The 27,550-nt window shown below is 45.6% G+C and overlaps 1 protein-coding gene across 1 annotated transcript in view; it reads right to left on the reverse strand.

The window, feature by feature from the left end:
* Window positions 1–27,550, reverse strand: part of prim2 (DNA primase subunit 2) — a 266,094-nt gene that overhangs the window by 66,185 nt on the left and 172,359 nt on the right. The window contains exons 8-9 of the mRNA XM_070884338.1: window positions 5,176–5,248; window positions 4,746–4,931 (exon numbers count right to left, since the gene is read on the reverse strand). Coding sequence (XP_070740439.1) covers window positions 4,746–4,931; window positions 5,176–5,248 — 259 coding nt within the window. The remainder of the gene's footprint in view (window positions 1–4,745; window positions 4,932–5,175; window positions 5,249–27,550) is intronic.

A 27,550-nucleotide genomic window follows, 5' to 3' on the forward strand; every position in this document is an offset into this window, starting at 1 on the left:
ACACTTTACAGCCGCCTATACTCAACATTGAGTTCAACAATTTCAGACCATAACCACTGCGGCCAGTTTCTTGGGCAGCAGATGGTCATGATTCTGCTGTTCTCCAATTACACCGGCTCATGACCCATCTTTCATTTCTTTACAAAAGCAAATTACTGCGGATGCTGGAAATCTGAATTTAAAAACAGAAAATGCTGGAGATATGCAGCAAGTCAGGCAGCATCTGTGGAGAGAGAAACAGAGTTAATATTTCAGTTCTGATGAAAGGTCAGCGATCTGAAACGTTAACTCTGTTTCTCTCTCCACAGATGCTGTCTGACTGGCTGAGCATTTCCTGTTTATATTTCTTAACTTGTCCCATTACCATTCCCTTTTGCCTTGCATCATCACCTTTTTTGTCATTTATCTCTCCTGCCTTCCACCCGATCACACATCTTCCCTTCTGTTCTTTCCTCCCGTCCCCCCCACTCCTCTTTCCCTGCCGCTGCACTTGCTTATGAACTGCTAAATCTGTAACTTCTTCGAGTTCTGATGTAAAGTCATCGGTCTGAAACGCTAACTCTGTTTCTCTCTCTCTCTGACCTGATCAGTATTTTCAATTCCAGCATTTTCTGCATTTATTTCTAAATTCTCCAATGTTCTCCGAGAAACAGAAGCATGAAGCTCAAAAAGCCAATCTGAGAGAGAAAGCAAGGTGCGTTTGGTTCTGGACTCAGCTGAAGATCTCTTAAAATATATAACTAATACATTTTTAATCCCAGAAATACAGCTAGGAGTCTTCCTTCAAGTAGTGCATTTCAAGTCAAATCCCCTGGGAGGACAGACGCACCAACGTTAGCGTCCTCCATCAGGCCAACATCCCCAGCACTGAAGTATTGACGACACTTGATCAGCTCCGCTGGGCAGGCCACATTGTTCACATGCCAGACACGAGATTCCCAAAGCAAGCGCTCTACTCGGAACTCGTCCACGGCAAACGAGCTAAAGGTGGGCAGCGGAAATGTTACAAGGACATCCCTCAAAGCCTCCCTGAAAAAGTGCGGCATCCCCACTGACACCTGGGAGTCCCTGGCCAAAGACCACCCTAAGTGGAGTAAGTGCATCCGGGAGGGCGCTGAGCACCTCGAGTGTCGTCGCCGAGAGCGTGCAGAAATCAAGCGCAGACAGCGGAAGGAGCGTGCAGCAAACCAGGCTCCCTGCCCACCCTTTCCTTCAACCACTGTCTGTCCCACCTGTGACAGAGACTGTGGTTCTCGTATTGGACTGTACAGCCACCAAAGAACTCATGCTAAGAGTGGAAGCAAGTCTTCCTCGATTCCGAGGGACTTCCTATGATGACGATGCATTTAAAGTCAACGGTCCAGAAATTGCAGTCGGAGGCTTCCCATGGGTAGATTCCTCCGACCTGAAAAATTTCGATGGATCTACCTGGTAGTCCGGGAAGTTCAGAGACTTGCGATCCTGGGTCTCTATGTGAAGGCCTGCATAGAGGCCCATGCATCCCAGGGACTTAGGCACTTTGTATGCGTCCCTGGGATCGACCCAACCCATTCATACTTGTGGTGAGTTCCATACGTGCGGAATCACCATAAGTGTGAATGGGAATACCCCCCAAAACACACAAGCACTTAAAATAAATCTCATTAAAATGAATCAAAATGGAATTTAAATTATTTAAAACAAAAGTTAAATTTTTGAAAAATAAATTTTTATATATTAAAGGGTCTAAAAATAAACTCACTTTTTTTTTTAAAATAGGACTTTAAATGCTTAAATGATTGAAAAAAAAATAATTTTTCTGTCCATTAAAAGTCCGACACTGATAAAAACAGTTAAGAATTTCAAGGGCATTTGCTGGGCAAATAGCGAGTAAAACTGGGTTCGATAGATATTCAACACCAAATGGTAAGAGTACATAAATGGTTCCAGTGGCAGAAAGTCAATAACCAGAGGACACAGATTCAAGGTAATTGGAAAAGTGCCAGAGAGGAGATCAGGATAACTTTTTACACAGCAAGTTGTTGTGATTTGGGACGCACTGCCCGAAAGCGTGGAGGAAGCAGATTCAAGAGCAACTTTCAAAAGGGAATTGGATAAATACTTAAAGGGGAAAAGTTTTGTAAAGCTTTGGGGAGCGCTACAAATTAGACCGCTCTTTTGAAGAGCTGGGCCGATGGGCCGAATGGCCTCTTTCTGTGCTGTAACATTCTACGATTCTTTTCCAATTAATTGGCTCAAGTTTCAGCCTGAGTTGCTCCTATTTTTTTGGAGCAACTAGTTTAGAATAGAGCATCTTAGAAATTGCAATTCTCGACATTTAGTTTGCTCCGGTTCTAGAGAGTAAGAATAGTTTCATTTTAGAACAGATTTTTTTTCCCCAAAAGGGGGGCGTATCCAGCTACTTACGCCTGTTTAGCAAACTAACTTAGAATGGAGTAAGTGTAGATTTTTGTACGCTCAGAAAAACCTTGCCTACACTTATAAATCAGGCGTAGGGAATGAGAGATTTGGGGGGGGGGGGGTTTACAAATACTAAACACCACTTTTACAAATAAAGAGCCAACATCAATAATAAATGATAAATAAATCAATAAATTAACCAATAAATCAATCAAAAAATGTTTTTTAAATAATAAAATAATTAAAAAATCAATAAATAAAACATTAAGTTTCTACTCACCGACTGCAGCTTGCTGGGACAGGCCCCCCCCCCCCGCGTCTCTCTCTCTCCCTCCCCCCCCTCTGTCAGCGTCTGTCCCTCTCCCCCTCCCTCTCAGTGTGTCTCTCTCTCCCCCTCCCTCTCAGTGTGTCTCTCTCTCTCCCTCCCTCTGCGTCTCTCTCTCTCCCCCCCTCTGCGTCTCTCTCTCTCCCCCTCCCTCTGCGTCTCTCTCTCTCCCCCTCCCTCAGTGTCTCTCTCTCTCCCCCTCCCTCTCAGTGTCTCTCTCTCCCCCTCCCTCAGTGTCTCTCTCTCCCCCTCCCTCTGTGTCTCTCTCTCTCTCCCCCTCCCTCTGTGTCTCTCTCTCTCCCCCTCCCTCTCAGTGTCTCTCTCTCTCCCCCTCCCTCTGTGTCTCTCTCTCCCCCTCCCTCGCAGTGTCTCTCTCTCCCCCTCCCTCTCAGTGTCTCTCTATCTCCCCCTCCCTCTCAGTGTCTCTCTATCTCCCCCTCCCTCTCAGTGACTCTCTATCTCCCCCTCCCTCTCAGTGTCTCTCTATCTCCCCCTCCCTCAGTGTCTTTCTCTCCCCCCTCCCTCTCAGTGTCTCTCTCTCCCCCTCCCTCTCAGTGTCTCTCTCTCCCCCTCCCTCTCAGTGTCTCTCTATCTCCCCCTCCCTCTCAGTGTCTCTCTATCTCCCCCTCCCTCTCAGTGTCTCTCTATCTCCCCCTCCCTCTCAATGTCTCTCTCTCCCCCTCCCTCTCAGTGTCTCTCTCTCCCTCCCAGCGAGGGGTTGGGGGGGGGGGGGGGGGAAGAGGGAGGGAGGGGGGAGGAGGAGGGAGAGGGGGAGAGCAGGGGGAAAAGGGAGGTGGGGGGGAGGGATGGGGCTGAACCGAAGGGGGGGGGGGGTGGAGGCTGAACGGAAGGGGGGGGGGGGAGAAAGAGGGGAGGAGGGAGGATGAATGGGCCTCACTGCCGACGACGCAGATGCCTGGCCATCGCCGAGGACTTTCGGCGGGGCCCACCCCCAACGAGATGCTGGGCAGGTGGGCCCCACCAACAATGCAGATGCTTGGCCGCCACCGAGGACTTTGGGCGGGGCCCGCCCCCAGCGTGATGCCGGCGGGCAGGCCCCGATGACAGTGTGGAAGGAGGAGGGGGAGCTGAACGGGAGGGAGGCCCGAGTCCCGATCTTCGCTCGGAGAACCCATTTGGCCAGGTCTCGCGTGCTTCGGGCCCCTCCCATGCTGCCCCGGGGCAAGGAGCTACTGCACATGCGCGCATACTCTAGCGCGCATGTGCAGAGGTCCCGGCCCTGTTTTCAGCACCGGGACCTGGCTCCACCCCCGACCCCTTGTGCTGCACCATGCCGAGCACGAAGACATCCTGAGGAGCTCGCAGAATCACAAGGTAAGTTTTCACCGCCCTTTTTATTCCAGAAAGTCGGCGCACCTTAAGGAGGTGCACCGTTTTTACCGAGGGCGGATACTTGGGCCCAATATAATTGTATTCATTTATGTATGCAGAAATTGAAAGTTAACTTTAATTATATCATTGGATGCAAAGGGCATGTGAAAAATGCTATGATTACTAGTTAACTGAAAAGCTACATCATTCAGATAGAATACAATGACGTTCTCGGCAGATCAACAGTAATGCATGAAGCTGTCTCACACATACGTAGCAATCTGGTTTTCGTTTAAACTTAGTCACCTTCCTCACATTTCCTTCTGTGTTCACGTTTTCTGCTGCAATTATTTAGTATATACAGCGGTCATGTGTTACGCTGCTGGCAGGGTATCAGAATCCTGTTCCTCAATATGGTTAAATTGAACACATCCACAGCATCTATTTCAATTTCAGAAAACACGGGCCAGCTCCCCTGGTACCCATGCAAGTCAGCAAAACCAAATTTTGTTACGAGGAAAGCAAATTAGGGAATCCAACTTTCTCCACGGCAACACATATGTATATCAAATTAGTTTCAAAATGTTGCTACGAGTCATTGCAATGATTAACAATTCTTGCACAATTATCAGTATCAGGATGATCTGATTAAAAGTCAACCTGTGAAAGGGACCTGTACTCTCATTACCTTTTCTGGATCCACTTTGCCCCTTATAAATTCTGACTTCCAGAACTGCAAGGCCTGCTCCAAGGTGATGCCTATTCCCTTGAGATAAAGCCCGTACTGCATGCGGCCACCATGTCGGAGGTGATGGTTATCCCGTATAGCCTTGTGTAACTGACGCATACATGGTGCGTATGATTTTGTAGCCAGCTGGAACAAATCAAATGATATTTAAGACGAAGACGGAGGTATAATTTCAAAAGGAACGGTTTTCAGATTTGTGGCGTAAACAATACCAGACCATTTTATGACCTAGTCAATGTATTCGGGTCGTTTCATATAGTTTTGACATGCACATATGCATCACCAGCACAAATATGGCATTATTAAGCGCTACTATGTAACTCGGAGGCAGAAGCAGTTTGGGGATTAGAAACACAGAGCCAATACTTACACTGTCAATCTGTTCCAATGAAATCTTCCCAACGTTCCTCTGAACACTATAGTCCTGTCCAATATACGCATGGCTGCAAGGGAAAGGAGGCTCATTACAAGCTGCTTCACGTTGCCAACAGAAGGTTGCCCGTGGCCCAGTGGCTCAGCTAGTTAGGGCAGTGAGCAGCTAAGCCATACAAACCAGGAAGGTCTCAGGTTTGATTCTTCCAGTCTGTCCTGATTTAGCTCATCGTCGGCAAAAGAGCCACTCGGCAACCAAACATGGACTGGAGAGAAAATTGGTCCACGGTTCCCATTCCTCGTCACCCAACTCTTCTCTGTTGAGCAGCCTGCCCACACTCTGTCACAGGAAGAGTGGCAACGTAACAGAGGGCACCTGGGGTACCCTGCCCAACAAGGAACCAATTACTTCACAAGAGAAGGGGGGGGGGGGGGGAAAGGTGAGTGGAGAAAGCTGGCAGAAAAAAGAAACAAAGTCTCGCGAGGATTATGGAAGAACACCCCAGTTAAAGGCGATTCCTTAACGCCAGAAGTCTACTACAAATTAAACTCAGACAAATAAATGCAGTTCATTTGAATATAAATTCTATAGAAAATGTATTCCTTAGAAACATTAGTGGGAATATTAGGTAGGCCTTTTACTAGAAGCGCCTTTCTGAAAATTAAAATCGTCGTGCAGTGTTTTTCCCCCCAGATTCGCTCTATTTAATTTCCTCTAAGTTCAGCGATTTGCTGTGGTAAGATTTGAACTGATGATCGCTGGGTTGCTGATCCAGTTGCCTAACAACTAGGCTATTGTATCCTGAAGTTTAATCAAATATGCTTTGTTGGGTTCTTTAGTGTACTCAAGGTCAGTGTATTTTAAAGAGACATCGATTAAGGCAACTTGCGGAACCACATCCTCCAGAAAGATACCAATGCTTTCAGGAGGGGAGGAGACAGAAATGGTGGAACATTAACAAGGAATAATTAAAAAAAAAGATGTCTATATACTGGAGAAGTGGATCAGGAGAGAAAAGGAGAGGGGCAAATAAAGTTACTTCAGGCTTTTGCGAACATTTGCCTTTCGACACTATACATGAACAATCAGTCTTTATTGTGGTCAATTAATTCTTATGTTTGTAATTGTTGGAACCCTGTCGCTATTCTCCTGTATCAACACTATTGTCCATGGTCAGGGAGTGAGATAGTTCCATGGGACAAAGCTATTCTGGGCAGGAGAAGGGCGCGAGAAAGAAAGATGTCACGAGCTTGTGTGGGACCCATAATTTGTATAAATGGGGATAGAATCACATGGAAAGGAAACGTGCACACACAAGGCCATTAGTGAGTCTGAGTCTGAGATGTGTATCACTGCTTCCAACAGTTGGACTGAAGTCCTCCCGAGGGGGGAGAACTCGATGAATCGAGAGCGCAGAATGCTCATGGTATGTTAAATGCAATTCACGCGAAACAAACCTGCTAGCTACTTTAATCAAATTGTGGGATAATGGACTTGACCCTGAACAAATACAAATCAAATATTTTGTTTACATTTTCAGCAACTTTAAGCCAACTTATTGAGGCCAACTTCCACCACCACATGGATTCTCCGACAGAGAGGCAGCAAAGTGGCGACAGATTCCCTTGTGCTTTCTGAGACCAGTGCCACACTGTGCTCAGCTGCCATTAAGTCAGCTTGTTGACTGGCGAGACTGATGAAATCCTTCTCCTCCCTCAGGATGAGATGCTGTTCCTAAATGAACAGGGCATGGAAAACACGGGGGCATGAAAGGCACCAGTGACACCTCACTGTAATTACCAGTCCATCCTCACACATGCTGCTCCAGTCCCCGCTAAAGGCACACAGCAGTCGTTTCAGGATTCAGCACACAAACTTTCTGTGACACACAGGCACACTCAGTCCCAGTCAATGGGGAACATTTGTTCAAGTGCTGATTAATTCACAACGCAGCCTGACGCGTTTGCTCAACGTGATCATCTGCAAAGGGGCAATCTCACTTGCCGTGGGGATGTTACAATTAAGAATCGTCTTCTGTAATTAATGCAAACTGTCTGTTATGATATATTTACATCAGCACCTTCCAATGCTGAAGGGGGGAGAACAAAACACTACCTTGGTCAGTGCATTTTCAAGTTCTGTATGTACATGCACATCATTTTTTACCCTAACATAGCCAGAGTTTTATCAAACAGGCTCAATTTCACTCCCGGTTGTCAGATGATGTTAGCTTGACACTGCTGATTTGGTACATAGTTGTCCTGCCTTGCAGCGTACTTCATTACAATTCCCCAATCATCCTCCGTGCCGCTTCTCTTATAATTATATAGACTTGATTGGGGCGATGTCACCATCAAATGTTTAGAGGTTTGGTTTTGATTCCCTTCAGCAGTCCCGACAACCATCTGGACTAACTAATAAGATCGCTTTCAAAGTCGACATGATCAACAGAAGGCAACAATTTCTTGACCTTAGCAGCTGCTGCTGGAAATAATGAACACCCTGGTTGCTTTTTCCTGTGACTATCGCAAAGTAATTTACTCAAGAGCTTGCAACTTCGCAGATTCTTTGACATTTTGTATAACAAGGCAGCAAGAATACCCTTTGAAGTGCAAAAAGTTAGCCTCATGCTGAGCTATTCACACTCCATTGCTTACTGCGCTCTTCATGAAAGGAATATTGTATGATAGGCTCATATTGTTACCTAAAACAGTGTCCCTCTTAATCAGATCTTGAAACCAATGAAATAGGTACAACATGCGAGCAGACCCAAGTTGACAGCAAGGCATTTCAAAGTCTCAACACTCGCACAAAGAATAGACAAATATCCTTTAATTACCTGCCCCAGTCGATTTGAACCAAGTCAGTTAGCTGAAAGTACTGAACCATTCACCAAGATTTCAAGTTAAACTAAGACGACACACTATAAATACAAATATAGCATTTTACAGATCTGTAAAAAAAAAATTCTAGTTGTTACACATGTAACTTGTGTTCGAATCTTGCCAAATGCAATAAAAGCCCATGTATCAGAATGGATTGCTTCAGAAAGAGTATCTTAAACAAGCTCAACATACTGCGGATGCTGGAAATCTGCAATAAAAACAGAAAATGCTCAACAAGTCAGGCAGAATCTGTGGCGAGAGAGAGACGGTTGACGTTTCAGGTCGAAGACCTTTCATCAGAAAGTGTAAAAGATTAGAACTAACAGATTTTAAGCAAGCAGAGAAAGCAGGGCAGGGGAGAAAAGAGGGGCGGAATGGGTGGAAGGCAGGGGAGAAAAGAGCGGCGGAATGGGTGGAAGACAGGAGAGATTAAATGAGAAAAGGGATGATGGTGCAAAAGGGGATGGTAATGGGGCAAGAAAAACAAAAGATGGGTCTAGAGGAGCTGTAAACGGGAATAATGGAATCATTACCAACAGCTGCTGTCAGAAAAAATGGGAGCAGAGGTTATGATCTGAAATTGTTGAATTCCATGTTGAGTAAGGTGCCGAATTGAAGGATGAGGTGCTGTTCTTCAAGCTTACATTGAGCTTCATTGGAACAGTGTAGGAGGCCGCGGTCAGAGGTCAGCGCAGGATTGAAGCGGAGAATTAAAATGATACGCAACTCAAAGCTCAGAGTCAAGCTTACGGACTGAACGGAGGTGTTCCGCAAAGCCATCACCCAATCTACGTTTGGTCTCCCCAATGTAGAGGGGACCGCATCGTGAGCAGCGAATACAGTATACCAAATTGCAAGTAGTACAAGTAAATCGCTGTTTCACTTGGAACCTGTGTTTCAGGACCAAGGAAACATCCACTTGTCTGCCCTGGGAAAGGCAGACGGATGAAACTCTGGGGTACCATAGCCTAGCTGTTATGGTACTGGACCAGCAAACCAGAGGTCACAAGTTTCAAATCCTCCCGTGGAAAATTGCAGAATTCTAATCCATGAACCTGATCATTTGTGGGCTGGCCACTAGAGCTTTGGGATTGTTGTAAAAAACGCAACTGGTTCAACTTAAGTACTTTGGGTAAGGACACTGAGCACCCATACCCGGTCTGGCCGACACATGATCAAATGCCACACTGGGCGGTTGCCCCTTAATGCCCCCAGGGCATCAATGCTGCCGTGCCAGTGTTGCCCACAGCCAGATCACAAATTTAGAAAAACATAAACCAGGGCCAGCCCACCAACATGTAAAACTTTCAATGTGTGCTATAAATGAATCAGTTCTTCGAACATTTTTCCTTTTTGCTGAGTCCACGATTAAAATATATATATTTTTAAATTAACTACATTTAATAGAAAAAATTATTTTGGGTTTTGTGACGAAGGAAGAAAATATACAAATCAGTTTACTGGTTTTGGGTGGGAACGGGAAAAGAGGGACACATCTAGTTTTCCACAGCACTGTCAATTGTCAATACTTGCAAGTTCATTGTAATACCACTTCCTACATGTCGGTAAAATGTATTCAAAACTTGCAGGGAATTGCTGATTTCAGGAGAAAACCCCAAAATGTCTTGAGCTGTTTTAAATGTAAGTAAACAAAGTCAGACAGCTGCAGTTCACAGACTTCAACCTGAACTGTAAAATTAATCAACATATAATTACATACACAAACCCCTTGATCTGGTGTGTTGTATTCTGCCTGGTAAAGGATGTGGGTTTTCCGTGTTTGATCAGTTCAGATTGAAGTGGTATATGAGGCGGCATCTGCAATCTGTGTTGCCTGGGCAAGCATATTGCCTCGCCCATATACAGACATCACATCACGACCTTCACCAAAGTCTTGTAGATTATCGGATTGAGAGAGAAAGACATCTGAAACAAATATTTAACCTTTTGTGGTCTGATTTTATCTCCGTGGTCGTATAACTATTTGCTGTATTATTTTGCTTCGCTGCAATTGTCGGTAATTGAATCTGATTTAATAGTTTTAATCCAATTGACATGGTCTGACAGTGTAGTGTTTTATAACTTTTGGAGCAGTCGCCAGAGAGACAACATGATAAAAAGATAACTACGCAATTCTGCCGCATGTTATTCTCATTCAAGCGGTAGGAAAAGAAATTGTTAACACAATGAGAAATAGCAAGGACTTATTCAAATACAAGGCAGAGGGGGCCATCTTATACTTATGTATAATAGCAGAGGTGCTTGCTAAGTATTTCATATGTAGTGTCCTTTCATAAAACTCAAACATCCCCAACACACTTCACATACAAAATGAACTACTTTTTTAAAACACTGTTGCTGCTATGTAGGTGAATGTGGCAGTGATTACGTGTGCACAACAAGGTCCCAGAAGCAGCAAAACAGTGAATGACCAGCTAATCTATTTCTGATGATGTTGGTAAGGGCACAGTGCTGGCCCGAACACCAAGAAAACACCATGACCTTTTCAAAAGGAACAGGTGTAGGCCATTTAACCCCTCGAGCCTGTTCAGCCATTCAATGAGATCATGGCTGATCGGTGACCGAACTCCATGTAACAGCTTTGCTCCATATCCCTCAATACCTTTGTTTAACAAAAATCTATTCAACGCAGATTTAAAATTAACAATTGATCTAGCATCAACTGCTGGCTGCAGAGGACTGTTCCAAACGTCTACCACCTTTTGTGTAATCGGTATTTCCTAACTTCTGAACACTCTGGCCCCCGAGCCCCAAACACTCTGGCCCCCGAGCCCCAGACTCCCCAACCAGCAGAAATAGTTTCTCTATCTACCCCATCAGTTCCCATTAATATCTTAAAAACTTTGATCAGATCACCCCCTAACCGTCTAAATTCCAGTGAATAAACCCCTAAGTTTGTGTAATCTCTCAATTTTATCCTTTGATGTTGGGTATCATGCTAGTAAATCAAGGCCAATATACCCTTCCTACGGTGTGGTGCCCAGAATGACACTCAGTACTCCAGCTGTGGTCTAACCAGGGTTTTGTATAGCTGCAGCATAACTTCGACCCCCTTGTATTGTAGTCCTCCAGATATAAAGGCCAACATTTCATTAGCATTTTTGATTATTTTCTGCACCTGTCCATGATATTGTCATCATCTAAATAATGCCATCGGACCTTCAATGTCAACCTGTCCCACTGGAAAGGGCCCTGGTATAATCTCATGCAAAGAATGGCAGCTCTGACCTGTTCTTCAATGAAGTGTCAGCTTACAGATTTAGCATTCAAGACTTGGATTGCAGTTTGAACCTACAACCTTCTGAATAAGCACTAACTGTACCAAGCTGGCATGTAGAGCAAGGTGAAATTGGGACTTGCAGGATTGAGGGGATTTGGGAGACCTGATGGTAAATATTCAAGAGAATGCTCTTTTAAAAGTAAATGGTGCTAAAAGTAGAAAGTCACTAGGCCAAGATGATATTCCTCCCAGAATAAAGAAGGTTAGAGAGCCGATACTATAGGCCCAGAAATCCCGGTCTCCCTGGGTCTGTACGGAGTGTGTACGGACTCGGGAGGCACTGCAAAAGCTGGTTTTCAGCACACAATACGCATGCGCTGAAAACCGGCTTTTCCGATCTGTCAAGCTCCATCGTCCGCATCTCCACAGCCAGGACATTCGCATGGGCAAGATTGCAGTATTTACCCATATCTTGCCCAGCAAGTGTCCTGAAAACTCTTACACCTGATAAAAGCAGGCGCAAAGCACACAAAAACATTGTAAAATAAAATTTTGAAAGCACATTTTATTGCTAAAGACCCTGTCCACTACGGCAAGTTTATTTTAAACCATAATTTAAAAAAAGAATCAGAAAAATATATATTTAAGACATTAACTTTAATTAATTTTAACTATGTGAGGTATGTTTTTTATTTTTTATTATGGCGTTGTGGTTTTTTCCCCCCCTCATTAATAGCAATGAGAACTGGTAGATACGGAGTTCTCATTGCTATTAATGAGAATGCTGTGGAATACTGTACCTGATTGGTTGTGCAGTCACGGCCTGCAGGACGGGAAGAGAAGGCCTCCCCACCGGAATCAGAGGTGCCTCTGGGGCCACCAGGTTAATTCGTAAAAATTCTCCAGTTGGACGCATTAGTTCGAAAGAAGCCTCTGACCGAAATTTCAGGGCCATAATCTTTGGAGATAGGAATTGTGTCAAAGAATTGGAGGGACAAGAAAAAGAAAAAAGGACACAGCAGGCCAAGTAAGCTTAAGCTTGGTCACAAGTGTCATGTATTCAACCAGCATTGTAACCCATGTATAATCTGACCTAAGTTGTACACTGTGAGAACACTGACCACTAAGGTGGTGAACTTGTGGGAGACACTTCTAACCTAGACCTTCAGATATAAAAGGGGAAGCCCCACCCACTTCCATCACTTGAGTGCTATGAAATAAAGGACAGATCACAGACTGACCTTCTCTCAAGCATGGGCCTCGTGTGCATTTATACTATAGAGTAAGGACATATCAATGGCGACAAGAAACTGGGATTTAAACCACGCGAGCATGGCCACTAGCAGAACAGACGAGAGGTACTGTGTTAAGGAATGGTTGGGACAGAGATTCAACATTGTTAAAGCAGCACACAGTTCTCCAGGCAAGGGCAATAACAGGGGCACTCAGGGACGATCAACTGGCAAGGGACCTTTTGTTTCAAACAGCAGCTGATGCTGGAGGCGTGGAGGCACACACTCAGCCGGAGTTTGCAGAGATGAGCAAAATACCTGCAGAAATGAACGCTGGGGGAAATTGCTGGAAGCTGAAGTTCAGCGAGTTCATGTGGAGCACATATACAGTTCATACACCAGGACGCCACCGATAATGATGAAAGTGCTCCTCAATGGCATCCCAGTATCAATGGAGCTAGACATGGGGGCCAGCCAGTCCCTGATAGGTATCAAACAGTTCGAAAAGTTGTGGGCGTCCAAGGCCAGGAGGTCAAAATTATCGCCGATTGACACACAGCTACGGACATACACAAAGCAGATCATTCCGGTGCTAGGCAGCGCCACGGTAGTCGTGACCCACAAAGATTCGGAGAACAGGTTGCCACTCTGGGTTGTCCCAGGGGACGGTCCCGCACTACTGGGGAGGAGTTGGCTTGCTGTCATGAACTGGAAATGGGGCGATGTCAATGCAATTTCCTCTCTGGAGCGAGTATCATGCTCACAGATCCTGGACAAATTTGACTCATTATTTGAACCCGGCATTGGCACTTTCATGGGGGCCAAGGTAGTGATTCACATAAACCCGGACACCAGACCAGTACACCACAAGGCCAGAGCGGTGCCGTACGTGATGCGGGAAAAGATAGAAGGTGAATTGGACCGCCTGCTGAGGGAAGGCATCATCTCGCCAGTCGAATTCAGTGACTGGGCGAGCCCGATTGTGCTGGTGATCAAGGCGGATGAGTCGGTCAGGATATGTGGCGATTACAAGGCCACCATCAATCGGGTGTCACTCCAAGACCAGTACCCGCTACTGAGAGCGGAGGATCTCTATCCGGTGGCAAACTTTTTTCAAATTTGGACCTGACCTCAGCTTACATGACCCAGGAGCTGGCGAGTGAGTCAAAGAAGCTGACCACCATCACGGCACACACGGGGTTAATTGAGTAAAACAGATGTCCGTTCGGGATTCACTCGCCGCGATCTTCAAACGAAATATGGAAAGCCTCCTCAAGTCGATTCCAGGGATGATGGTGGTTTTTCAGGACGACATCCTCATTACGGGTTACGATACTGAAGAACACCTCCACAACCTGGAGGAGGTACTACGCAGACTGGACCGGGTAGGGCTGCGACTGAAAAAGGCGAAGTGCGTCTTCCTAGCTCCAGAGATAGAATTCCTGGGGATGAATTCCTGGCGCAGACAGGATCAGCCCTACTGCGTCCAAGACGGAAGCGATCCAGAGAGCACCCAGACCCCGTAACACGACGGAGCTGCGTTCATTCCTGGGGCTCCTGAACGATTTTGGTAACTTTCTTCCCAAATTGAGCACACTGCTAGAGCCGCTACACGTGCTCCTACGCAAAGGTCGCAAATGTCTGGTGGGACAGCCAGGAAAGGGCTTTTAATAGGGCACGCAATTTGTTATGTTCCAACAATCTGTTAATGCTATATGACCCATGTAAGAAACTTGTGTTAACGTGCGATGTGTCGTCCTATGGTGTCTGGTGTGTGGCAGCATGTTAATGCCAAGGGTCAGTTACAGCCGGTAGCTTATGCCTCCAGAAGTCTGTCCCTGGCAGAAAGGGGCTACGGGATGGTAGAAAAGGAGGCGCTCGCATGTGTTTATGCGGTAAAGAAAATGCACCAGTACCTGTTTGGCAGAAAATTTGAGCTGGAGACAGATCATAAACCCCTAATGACCCTTTTGGCCGACAACAAGGCCATAAATGCAAACGCATCGGCCCGCATACAGAGGTGGGCACTCACGTTAGCCGCCTATGACTACACAATTCGGCACAGACTGGGCACCGAAAACTGCACCGATGCACTCAGCGGGCTCCCACTAGCCACCACTGAGGTGGCTACCGAGCATGCTGCTGAGATGGTCATGGCTGTTGAAACTTTCGAAAGCGAAGGCTCACCCATGACAGCCCGTGAGATTAAAGTCTGGACAAATAGAGACCCGCTATTGTCTCTAGTCAAGAAATGTGTCCTGAATGGGGACTGGGCAGCCACGTACAGGGCATGCCCTGAGAAATTTAAACCATTTCACAGGCGCAAGGATGAACTCTCAATTCAGGCCGATTGCCTACTGTGGAGAAACCGCGTAGTCATGCCCCAGATGGGCAGAGAGGTGTTCATCAGAGAACTCCACAATGAGCACCCGGGCATTGTCACGATGAAGGCAATTGCCAGGTCACAAGTTTGGTGGCCAGGGATAGACGCAGATCTGGAACTTTGTGTTCGCAGGTGCAACACGTGTGCCCAGCTGGGCAATGCGCCCAGGGAAGCCCCTCTTAGCCCCTGGCCCGCCAAGCCTTGGTCACGTATCCATGTGGACTACGCAGGTCCTTTCATGGGGAAAATGTTTTTGGTTGTAGTAGACGCCTACTCCAAATGGATCGAGTGTGACATTTTAAATTCAAGCACATCCTCTGTCACGGTAGAAAGTCTACGGGCAATGTTCGCCGCCCACGGTCTACCGGACATCTTGGTCAGCGACAATGGCCCGTGCTTCATAAGCACTGAATTCCAGGACTTCACGGCAGGCAATGGAATTAACCATGTTAGAACGGCACCATTCAAGCCGGCCTCAAACGGCCAGGCAGAACGAGCAGTGCAGATAATCAAACAGGGGATGCTCAGAATCCAAGGGGGTTCCCTACAATGCCGCTTATCACGCCTCCTATTGGCCTACAGATCCTGACTACATTCGCTCACAGGGGTTCCACCCGCAGAGCTGCTAATGAAAAGGACACTCAAAACCCAGTTATCCCTTATACACCCCACCATGAAAGAAATTGTCGAGAGCAGGCGCCAGTCACAATATGACTACCATGACAGGAATGCGAGGGCACGATGTATTGATGTAAATGACTCTGTTTTTGTCCTCAACTACGCTGCAGGGCCTAAATGGCTCACAGGCACTGTGGTTGCCAAAGAGGGAAATAGGATTCTGGTCGTTAAACTTACCAATGGACAAGTCTGCCGCAAACATGTGGAACAAACAAAAAGGAGGTTCAGCGACCCCATAGAAGCAAAGGAAGAACACTATGTAGAGTTCACTCCACCACAGGTGACCGAACACAGGAACCAAAGGGAGGAGAGCCCAGTCACTGTGGGCAGTCCGGACAGGCCTGAGGCACCACAAACAACAGACACTCAGGCCAGCGCCCAACAACCGGAGCCCCAACTCAGGCGCTCTACAAGGGAGCGTAAACCACCAGAGAGACTCAACCTGTGATCCCAATAAGACTTTGGGGGGGGGGGGGGGGGGGGAAGGTGAGGTCATGTATTCAACCAGCATTGTAACCCATGTATAATCTGACCTAAGTTGTACACTGTGAGAACACTGACCACTAGGTGGTGAACTTGTGGGAGACACTCCTAACCTAGACCTTCAGATATAAAAGGGGAAGCCCCACCCACTTCCATCACTTGAGTGCTAAGGAACAAAGGATACAGACTGACCTTCTCTCAAGCATGGGCCTCGTGTGCATTTATACTGTATAGTAAGGACGTATTAACAGGTAAACTTCGAGTCTGTAATAAGGGATGTTAAGGCAGGAGCTAATCAGGGACATCAACATGCAGTTGTAATAGTGTTGTTGACTACTTTGAGTTGGGTTATTTTATTGAGGGAATTACATTCATTTTTTTTTAAAGCAATGCAAATATTTTATGTATGATTTTCAGAAGGTGCTAGATGAGGAGCCACACAAGAGACGTGTGGTGAAAATTGAGGCCCATGGTATTAAAGAGGATGTAGCTGCAATGATAGAAAGATGTGCACAGGCAAAAAGCAGGAGAGAAGGAAATCATTTTTTTTTATTGATGTGGTGTGAGTAGTCGTGTTCCCCAGGTATCTCTTCTTGGACTTCTTTTGGTTTCCATTCATATAAATGCTTTAAACAAAAGGACAACAGGAATGACTTCAAAGTTTGCTGATGATACCATAACTTAGTAACAAACTGTAAAAAAGACTTGCATTTATATTGTGCCTTTCACGACCTCAGGACGTTCCAAAGCGTTTTACAGCCAATTAAGTTTTTTTTTGAAGTGTAGTCATATAATGTATGAAATGTAGCAGCCAGTTAGCGCACAGCAAGGTTCCTCAAACAGCAATGTGATAATGACCAGACAATGGGCCGAAAATTCCGGCCTAGCCAGGTCCGTACAAAGTGCGCACGGAACCGGTGAGGTCTTGCAAAAGCCAGTTCTCGGGGCGAGATGCGCATGCGCCGAAAACCAGCTTTTCCAATCAGACAAGATTTCTTCAGACAGACTGAGTGCTTCCCCGGGAGAAGGACATTCGCACGGGAGAGATTGGGCTATTTGCCCAACTCATGACCAGCAAATGCCCTTCAAAACTTTTATACCTGGCAAAAGCAGGTACATAGCTTATTTTTACCAGCGTAATACTTTTAAAACATAGAAAAATTAAACGTAATCATTCATTTTTATGTTAAAAACCCAGTCCATTAAGGTAAGTTTATTTTTAACCCTATTAAACCATTTTTTTTAAATCCCCCAAGTATTTTTTTTCCTAAAACATTTAATTTCAATTAATTTTAAATATGAGAGATTTTTAAAAAATTTATTCTGCTGTGTTTTGGTGTTTTAGGGGGTTATTCTCATTGATAGTAATGGGAACTCAAACAAATGGAGTTCCCATTATCAATGAGAATACTAGTTAGTGATTGGTGGTCCAGGGCCACGTGATTCCAACATATGTGTATGTACCTGAATGACAGATCCCCGTACACTGCGCAGCAAATTAAGGCCTCAGACCAGAATTGAACATTGCTCCGGGACCAACAAGTATTTTTGTAGGTCTTTTTCGGGTCGGATGTGTTCATACGAAGGAAGCCTCCGACCTCAAATTTCCCCCCCAATCTGTTTCGAGTGATATTGGTGAAGGGATAAATATTGGCCAGGTCACCGGGGAGAACTCCCCTGCTCCTCTTCGAAATAGTGCCGTGGGATCTTTTATGTCCATTCGCAAGGGCAGATGGGGCCTCATCTGAAAGACGGAATTTCCGACAGTGCAGCACTCCCTCAGTACTGCACTGGGAGTGTCAGCTTAGATTTTGTGATCAATCCTTTGGAGTGGGAACTTGAACCCACAACCTTCTAACTCAGGGACAAGGCTGCTACCAACTGAGCCACAGCTAGCAAAGTGGATAGGAAGCATGCAACAACGTGGACCTTTTCTGTGAAGCTGGGTGCAAGCAAAGAACTCCTTCCAACTATGGAAGAAAAGTATTCAGTTACCGAGGATGTGGAAAGTAGATTATGTCAAGCACTGACACCATTATTGCTTTAAAAGGATAACTATTTTCTTCACTCAATTTTAAACTATCCTTAGGTGAGTCCAAGATAACAAATAAATAAATATTTACTTTGTTGTAATTTCTGCCTATTCTAATAAGGTGTTCTCTTCAAAAAATGTCAGTGATTGTCAAAAATGTACTTTTAATATATATATTTTTAAAACTGTCCCATGACAGTTCACCAATGTAGTTGGAATAAAATGTTACTCCCAAATCCGGGACCTCCCCTAGCTCGAAGGACAAGGCAGCAAGACACCATCTCCAAGTTCCCTTCTAAGTCACGCACCACCCCGATAAGGAAATATATAGTAATTCCTTCATCGTCGCGGGGTCAAAATCCTGGAACTCCCTCCCTAACAGCAGTGTGGGACTACTTTCAGCACAATGGCTGCAACGGCTCAAGTTCGCAACTCCATCACCTTCGCGAGGGCAATTAGGGAAGGGCAATAAATGCTGGCCTTGCCAGCAATGCACACATCCCGTGAATTAATTTTTTTTTTGAAGTTCAAAACCTGGGTCACTACTGAAGCCGTGGGGGTCGGTGGAAGAAAGGCAACAGGGTGCAACTTGACTTCCAGCATTGTTAAACTGGAGTCCTGTAATGCTCAATAAAGCATTCGTGGACCAATGAACACAATGGTGGTCGCTATGTGTAAACGAAAAAGTAAAATAACTGACTTCAAATTAGGAGATTGGTTTAGAGCATTGATTTAAACATGCACATGTGTCAAAATAGCAGCATAACAACTAGAGTCGGCCTTTCAACCCCTTGAGCTTGTTCAGTCACTCAATTAGGTCATGGCTGATCTGCATCTCAACTCCATCTACCAGCCTTGGTTCCACATCCCTTAATACACTTGCCTAACAACAATCTATCTATCTCAACACGTGAAACATGATTATTATGTATACACTCAATTGGATCGATAGTTGGAACAGTTTCCATATTAGTACTGTGACTTCACAAGATTCCCAATTTACTGCCCAGTTTTACAGCGGTTAAAAATAGTTCACAATGGACAGGGAGTAACTTGACTTCCAGCATTGTTAAACTGGAGTCCTGTAGTGTTCAATAAAGACAGTCACGGACCAATGAACATAATGGTGGTCGCTATGTGTAAACGAAAAAGTAAAATAACTGACTTCAAATTGGGAGATTAGTTTAGAGCATTGCTTTAAACATGCACACAAAGGAACTGGCTATGGGCTAGACGTTCCCTAAAGCCCCCCGTCACCGTCCGATTGCCGCCCAAAAAGACTAAGATTCTTCAAATAGTGCCAGCGGAAAATTCCATAAAAGGGAAAAAAATACCGCCCAGCGAGAAAATGGATCTTACGCATAGATTCTCGGCGGTTAAACGCAATCCTGGGCAAAATGGGCGGTTCTGAACCAGAATGGACGGTAAGTACTCAAATTTAGACCGAGGCTGCGGTTGGGCCGAGGGAGGGGGGAAAACTCAAAAAATATTTTTTCAATGAAACAAAAAATAAAAATTTAGAAAACATTCTCAAGATCCTTTTTAATTTAATCGCCATGAAAGAATTTAAAAATAATTATTAAAAAAATACTTTAACTTGCCTTTCTTTGCAGGAGTACTAACCTACCGCTCAGATCCGGCAGTTTTTTCCAATCTTACCTATGGGTCACCGCTGAGCCAAAACCTGGATCGTGGTGATTTTTTTGGCAGTGCACACGGACAGTCCGTTCCCCAGCGGTATTTTGAAAATGTGGAACTCTTTTTTAAAAAAAAATGAAGTGGAAACTTTCGCCGTTGGTTTCCCGCCGAAAAAGAGCAGTACCGTCGAGAAAACCGCCAAAAATGAAGAGAAAAGTCTAGCCCTATACGTCTACGTCCCAAAAGAAAACGGCTAGCATCAGGCGTGGCCGAAGGCCAGACCACAGATAGAGACTCAGACAAAAGGTTATGGGACAAACCCAGATATTTTGTCTCGGCTGCGACCATTGGTACGAGTTACTCCTCGATCCTGTATGGATCAGAGGCATGGACGATGTGCAGAAGACACCTCAAGTCGCTGGAGATATACCACCAACGATGTCTCCGCAAGATCCTGCAAATCCCCTGCGAGGACAGGCGCACTAACATCAGTGTCCTCATCCAGGCTAACATCCACAGCATTAAAGCACTGACTGCACGCGATCAGCTTCGCTGGGCAGGCCACATAATTCACATGCCAGACACGAGACTCCCTAAGCAAATGATCTATGCGGAACTCCTTCGCGGCAAACGAGCCAAAGGGTAGGCAGTGGAAACGTTACAAGGACACCTTCAAAGCCTCCCTGATAAAGTGCGACATCACCACTGACACCTGGAAGTCCCTGGCCGAAGACCGCCCTAGGTGGAGAAAGTGCATCCGGGAGGGCATTGAGCTCTTTGAATCTCAATGCAGAGAGCGTGAAGAGGTCAAGCGCAGGCAGCAGAAGGCGCGTGCGGCAAACCAGTCCCACCCATCCCTTCCCTCAACGAATGTCTGTCCCACCTGTGATAGGGTCTGTGGGCTCTCGTATTGGACTGTTCAGCCACCAAAGAACTCACTTCAGGAGTGGAAGCAAGTCTTCCTCGATTCCGAGGGGCTGCCTATAGTATAGTACTCCTCGTACAGTAATGACACAAGTGCTACGAATAGATGACATATGGTGCAACACAGTATTCACTTTTGATGTGAGGCAGAGTTAAACACTGTCCTACTCAAGTGTCAGCTTCTGTGCAATCGCTTTGTACGGCACCATAGCTTTCTTCAACTGCTTTCTAAAACTCAGTAATAGTGTAATCAGCAATATTTTCAAGGACTTTCTAGAGGCTGATTCTACAGTGGCATTGAATATGCTCCAACCCCTTGGGTGCAGTGGTAAATGTATTCTATTTGAACTTTCTATAATTGCTCAAAGTCTAAACCACTATACCAAAAGAGGTGGCAATATAAGCAGTCCCGGTTATTACAAGATTGGGTCTTGTATAATTTGGACAATTCTCTGCCCTGCCTCTCAAAACAACCAAAGTGGCTACAGAATGCTGATGACACTAACACACCACGTTCAATTAGTTTACTAGCACTTTAAATGACAAGTAATATAATTTGAAGAATCTAGATGCACTGAAAGACAATTTACAATAAAAGCCTCATCACTTCCACAAGCTAATCAAAGTAGAATCCTAAAAAAAAATCTAGACCTACTCATGCAGAAGTGTTTCTGGGAACACAGTGATTATGAAGAGGATCGAATAAACTAATGGCAAGTTTCTAGTTCACAGAATTTTTTTTTAAACCTTTACTCTGCAATGGAAGGATCGTAGATTTGTATGATAATGAGTAATGACATCCTTTTTGGAGAATTCCACTGAATAGAATTAAAAAGCAGTGTGCTGTTCGAAATGAGTCAGATAATTGCCAGTTGAAGTAGGACAAGACTTGCATTTCTCTAGCACCTTTATAGATTATGGAATAATGCACAACCTCAGGCCATCCCAAAGCATTTTACAGCCAATTAAGTGCTTTTTTGAAGTGGAACCACCGTTGGAATGCAAGAAACTTGACAGCCAATTTGTCCACAGCACGATTCCACAAACAGCAATGTGATAATGACCAGATAATCTATTTTTTGTGATGCTGATTGAGAGATAAATGTTGGCCAGGACACCGGGGATAACTCCCCTGCTGTTCTTCGAAATAGAGCCATGGGAACTTTTATGTCCACCAGAGAGGGCAGACGGGGCCTCGGTTTAACATCTCATCCGCAAGTCGGCACCTCCAACAGTGCAGCACTCCCTCAGCACTGTACTGGGTGTGCCAGCCTAGGTTCTGTTCTCAAGTCTCTGGAGTGGGGCTTGAACCCACGATCTTCTGACTCAGAGGCGAGTGCTACCCACTGAACAACGGCTGACTGACAAGAATAAAGGTCGTCGTTAGCCAGGATAAATCTCAAGGACTTAACCATTGAAAAAAAAAACAAGCTTCCATCGTTTCACTCAACCATCGCGGAATGCTGCGAGTTTAACGTGAAGACACAGTGACAACTGTGGGGATATCTATTACGAGGATTATTAGGGACTGATTAGTTCGTCTTTTCGGGTCACCTCAATAGTCGGATGAGATCGGCAAAGACCATATTTTCTGCACGTCTGAAACAGAATTCTCTTACTCGGAACAGCTGAAGGGCAGAAATAAGCTCTCTTACGTACACATAAAATACATTTCCAAGGTGGATATTTTCACGGCTGTCTCAAGAACCAACTGAAGGTGTAGAGAAAATCCATCACCGTCCTGGGTTACAATGAACAGGCTGAGGCTCTTTTCTCCAGAAAAGCTGAGAGATAATCTGATAGATGCATTTAAGGGGAAGCGAGATAGTTTGCAAGGTCGGAGGGGTCAAGGGTTGTTTTTTTTGAGGAGAGAGAACCTTTAACATCAGCTAACATGGGGGAGTCAAGATCGGAAGTTGGGTGGTTAGCAGTTTAGTGAAATAGGGTCAAGCGAGCAGGAAGTGGGTCTCACGGACAGGATGAGCCCAGAAAGGGCATATGGGGAGATCAGAGAGAAACTGGAGAAAGATGCACACACAGGTTAGGACAAGGGTGAACCTGAGAGGATGTTTGGCACGGTGGGCTACAGGAAGAGGGGGAAGTGGCAGTGGCAGCTGATCTGATGGTCTCAATTTTCCAGACATGGAAGTCCATGAGCTCCTCGCACTTGTTAGGTGAGGGTGGAGGAGACAGGGGATTATTTAAATGATGATCTTTAAAGTGATTTCATTGAAAACAATTCTTACATCAACCCATATTTTGGCGATGAATATATGGTGTCTAAAAAAAAAGTTAGAAAAACGTGCTAGCATTTTCCAAGTCCACCTGCATCATGGGCTTGTGCTCACACGTGGCCTGATAGATGCAATTCTATGAATGAGCTACAGAAAGAGCTCCCTCAACTGGCCAAGCACAGGTATATTTCAACTTAAACATTTCACATGCACAGCCAACATACACTTACACAAGGGCCATAATGCCGATAGGGGCCTCACAAGTTACAGGTTTAGGCATGCGAAGTGCATGCATTAAAACCCGGAACTTGCGATCTGTCAAGATCAGTGAGCGGAGAGTTGGGCTATTTGCCCAACCTCTGATCAGCGAATGCCCGTGAAATTCTTATGCCTGGTTTACGCCTGCTTTTACTAGCCTAAGACTTTTAAAAGGACAGAAAAATATTTTTTCCCAGTAATTTATACATTTAAAAACCTGTGAAATAGGTTAAGTTTAGTTTTTAGACCATTTAAACTAAGTAAAAGACCTGAACGTTAAAATTTTTGTTTTACATATTTAATTTAATGCCATTTTGATTCATTTTAAATGTGATTTTTTAAAATGTAAGTGTACTTGTATTTTGGGGGGTATTCCCATTCATACTTATAGGGATTCCGTACAAACCAATCATTGGTTGGACCGACCCACATGATGCCGGAGCGCTTGCGAACTGTGTGCGCCCCTGGGATACATGGCCCTCTACCAGTGAGTACCTAGAGAGGCACAGGAGTGCATGTGTCTGAACCGATCACACCATCCGGTGTGCATAGATTTTTTGCAAGACGGAGGCATCTGCTCATGGGAAGCCTCCACCCGCAATTTCAGGCCCAGAAACAAGTCATTCGGCCCAACAGGTCTATGCCAGTGTTTATGCTGCACACGAGCCTCCTCCCACTCCTATTCATCCAACTCTATCAGCATGTCCTTCCATTCTTTTCTCCCCCATGTGTTTATCTAGCTTCCCCTTAAATGCATCTATGCTATTTTCTTCAGCTACTCCCTGTAGTAGTGGGCTCCACATTCTAACCACTCACTGGGGGTAAAGAAGTTTCTACTGAATTCCTATTGGATTGATTGGTGACTATCTTATATTCATGGCATCTAGTTTTGGTGTCCCCACAAGTGGCAACTTGTAAGAAGACCTCTAAGTCAAACGTCTTCATAATTTTAAAGACCTGTATGGGTTCATCTTTTCTATAGACAAGAGCCCCACCTGGTCCAGTCTTTCCTGATAGGTATAACCTTTCCGTTCTGGTATCATCTCTGTAAATATTTTTTGTACCTTCTCCAGTGCCTCCAATATCCTATTTGTAATATGGAGACCAGAATTGTATGCGATACTCCAAGTGTAGTTTGACCAAGGTTTGATATAAGTTTAACATAACTTCTCTGTTTTTCAATTCTACATCTTGTCCATAGCTCTGTAGTAATCTCTGCTGACCAATAAACTGCAGTCTGTGGGAGGTGAGAATGTGCAATAGGGAGGGTGAGCTGCGAGGAGGATGCTATGAGGCTGCAGAGTGACTTGGATAGGTTTGGTGAGTGGGCACATGCATGGCAGATGAAGTATAATGTGGATAAATGTGAGGTTATCCACTTTGATGGTAAAAACAGAGACAGACTATTATCTGAATGGTGACAGATTAGGAAAAGGGGAGGTGCAACGAGACCTGGGTGTCATGGTACATCAGTCATTGAAGGTTGGCATGCAGGTACAGCAGGCGGTTAAGAAAGCAAATAGCATGTTGGCCTTCATAGCGAGGGGATTTGAGTACAGGGGCAGGGAGGTGTTACTACAGTTGTACAGGGCCTTGGTGAGGCCACACCTGGAGTATTATATACAGTTTTGGTCTCCTAACTTGAGGAAGGACATTCTTGCTATTGAGGGAGTGCAGCGAAGGTTCACCAGACTGATTCCCGGGATGGTGGGACTGGATCAACTGGGCTTGTATTCACTGGAGTTCAGAAGAATGAGAGGGGTTTTCATAGAAACGTTTAAAATTCTGACGGGTTTAGACAGGTTAGATGCAGGAAGAATGTTCCCGATGTTGGGGAAGTCCAGAACCAGGGGTCACAGTCTAAGGATAAGGGGTAAGCCATTTAGGACCGAGATGAGGAGAAACTTCTTCACCCAGAGAGTGGTGAACCTGTGGAATTCTCTACCACAGAAAGTTGTTGAGGCCAATTCACTAAATATATTCAAAAAGGAGTTAGATGTAGTCCTTACTACTAGGGGGATCAAGGGGTATGGCGAGAAAGCAGGAATGGGGTACTGATGTTGCATGTTCAGCCATGAACTCATTGAATGGCGGTGCAGGCTGGAAGGGCCGAATGGCCTACTCCTGCACCTATTTTCTATGTTTCTAACTGGAGTTTGCTCTGTATGCTGGAACAGATAGTTGATAGAATTTACTAAATTCATGACAATACCATTGTACTTTAATATCATGGTAAACACTTTCAGTACAGTACTAAGGGAGTGCTGCACTGTCGGAGCTGCCGTCTTTCGGATGGGACATTAAACTCTGCCCATTCAGGTGAATGTAAAAGATCCCATGACACTACTTCGAAGACAACCAGAGTTATCTCAGAGTTGTGACGAATAGTTATCCTTCAATCAACATCACTAAACACACATGATCTGGTCATTATCACATTACAACAGTGGCTACATTTCAAAAAGTACTTCATTGGCTGTAAAGCGCTTTGGCACGTCCTGAGGTCGTGAAAGGTGGTTATATAAATGCAAGTCTATCATTGGGACAAATCTGGGAATCTGATTGGGGGAAGAGAATATCTCTGGTCCCCGCAAATATTGCTAAACGAAAGAGGCTGCACGCCATCTTGTTTTCAAGTCTTGATGCATTGATTTTCTTAATGCAGTCATATCATCATCATCATAGGCAGTCCCTCGGAATCGAGGAAGACTTGCTTCCACTCCCAAAGTGAATTCTTTGATGGCTGAACAGTCTGATACGAGAGCCACATCCCTGTTACAGGTGGGACAGACATTCGTCGGGGGAAGGGGTCGGTAGGGCTGGTTTGCCAAGCACTCCTTCCACTGCCTGTGCCTGGCCTCTTCATGCTCCTTGCGTCGAGACTCAAAGAGCTCAACGCCCTCCCGGATGGACTTTCTCCACCTTGGGCGGTCTGCGACCAGGATCTCCCAGGTGTTAGTGGTGATATCGCACTTTACCAGGGAGGCTTTGAGGGTGTCCTTATAACGTTTCCGCTGTCCTCCTTTGGCTCGTTTACCATGAAGGAGCTCTGCACAAAGCATTTGCTTAGGGAGTCTCGTATCTGGCATGCGTACTATGTGGCCTGCCCAGCGAAGCTGATCGAGTGTGGTCAGTGCTTCAATACTGGGGATGTTAGCCTGGACGAGGACACTGATGTTGGTGCGCCTGTCCTCCCAGGGGATTTGCAGGATCTTGCGAAGACATCGTTGGTGATATATCTCCAGCAACTTGAGGTGCCTTCTGTACATGGTCCATGCCTCAGACCCATACAGGAGAGCGGGTATTGCTACAGCCCTGTAGACCATGAGTTTGGTGGTAGATTTGAGGGCCTGGTCTTCAAACACTCTCTTCCACAGGCGGCCGAAGGCTGCGCTGGCGCACTGGAGGCGATGCTGAATCTCCGCGTCAATGCCTGCCTTTGTTGGCAAGAGGCTCCCGAGGTATGGGAAATGGTCCACGTTATCGGAGTCAAACAGGGCTGCGTTATCGTTCCAACCCTCTTCTCAATCTTCCTCGCCGCCATGCTCCACCTCACAATCAACAAGCTCCCCACTGGAGTGGAATTAAACTACAGAACCAGTGAGAAGCTGTTTAACCTACACCGCCTCCAGGCCAGGTCCAAGATCACCCCAACCTCTGTCATTGAGCTGCATTATGCGGAAGATGCCTGCGTCTGTGCACATTCAGAGGCTGAACTCCAGGATATAGTCAATGTATTCACTGAGGCATATGAAAGCATGGGCCTTACACTAAACATCCATATATCTGACCAGCCAAGATCCTCTGCTATCCCGAGTAAAAAACTATGTACTGCACGGGAGCTGGGCCAGCATCCCCATTAAAATGCAAGAGCTAATCAAGCTGTTCCAGTGGCAAAAGGACGAGCTGTCCATTCAGGCAGACTGCCTGTTGTGGGGTAACCGCGTAGTGCTACCCAAAAAGGGCAGAGAGACGTTCATCTCGGATCTCCACAGCACACACCCGGGTATAGTAATGATGGAAGCGATAGCCAGATCCCACGAATGGTGGCCCGGTATCGACTCTGACTTAGTCCTGTGTACAGCAATGCAGCGTGTGCTCAGTTGAGCAACGCGCCCAGAGAGGCACCACTAAGTTTGTGGTCCTGGCCCTCCAGACCATGGTCGAGGATCCATGTCGACTATGCGGGCCCGTTTGTCGGTAAAATGTTTCTGGTGGTAGTGGATGCTTTTTCAAAATGGATTGAATATGAAATAATGTCGGGATGCACCCCCACCATTGAAAGCCTGAGGGCCATGTTTGCCACCCACAGCCTGCCTGACATACTGGTCAGTGACAACGGGCCATTTTTCACCAGTGCCGAATTTAAAGAATTCATGACCCG

This window comes from Pristiophorus japonicus, chromosome 7 (genome assembly GCF_044704955.1).
Source record: "Pristiophorus japonicus isolate sPriJap1 chromosome 7, sPriJap1.hap1, whole genome shotgun sequence".
Lineage (NCBI taxonomy): Eukaryota > Metazoa > Chordata > Chondrichthyes > Pristiophoridae > Pristiophorus > Pristiophorus japonicus.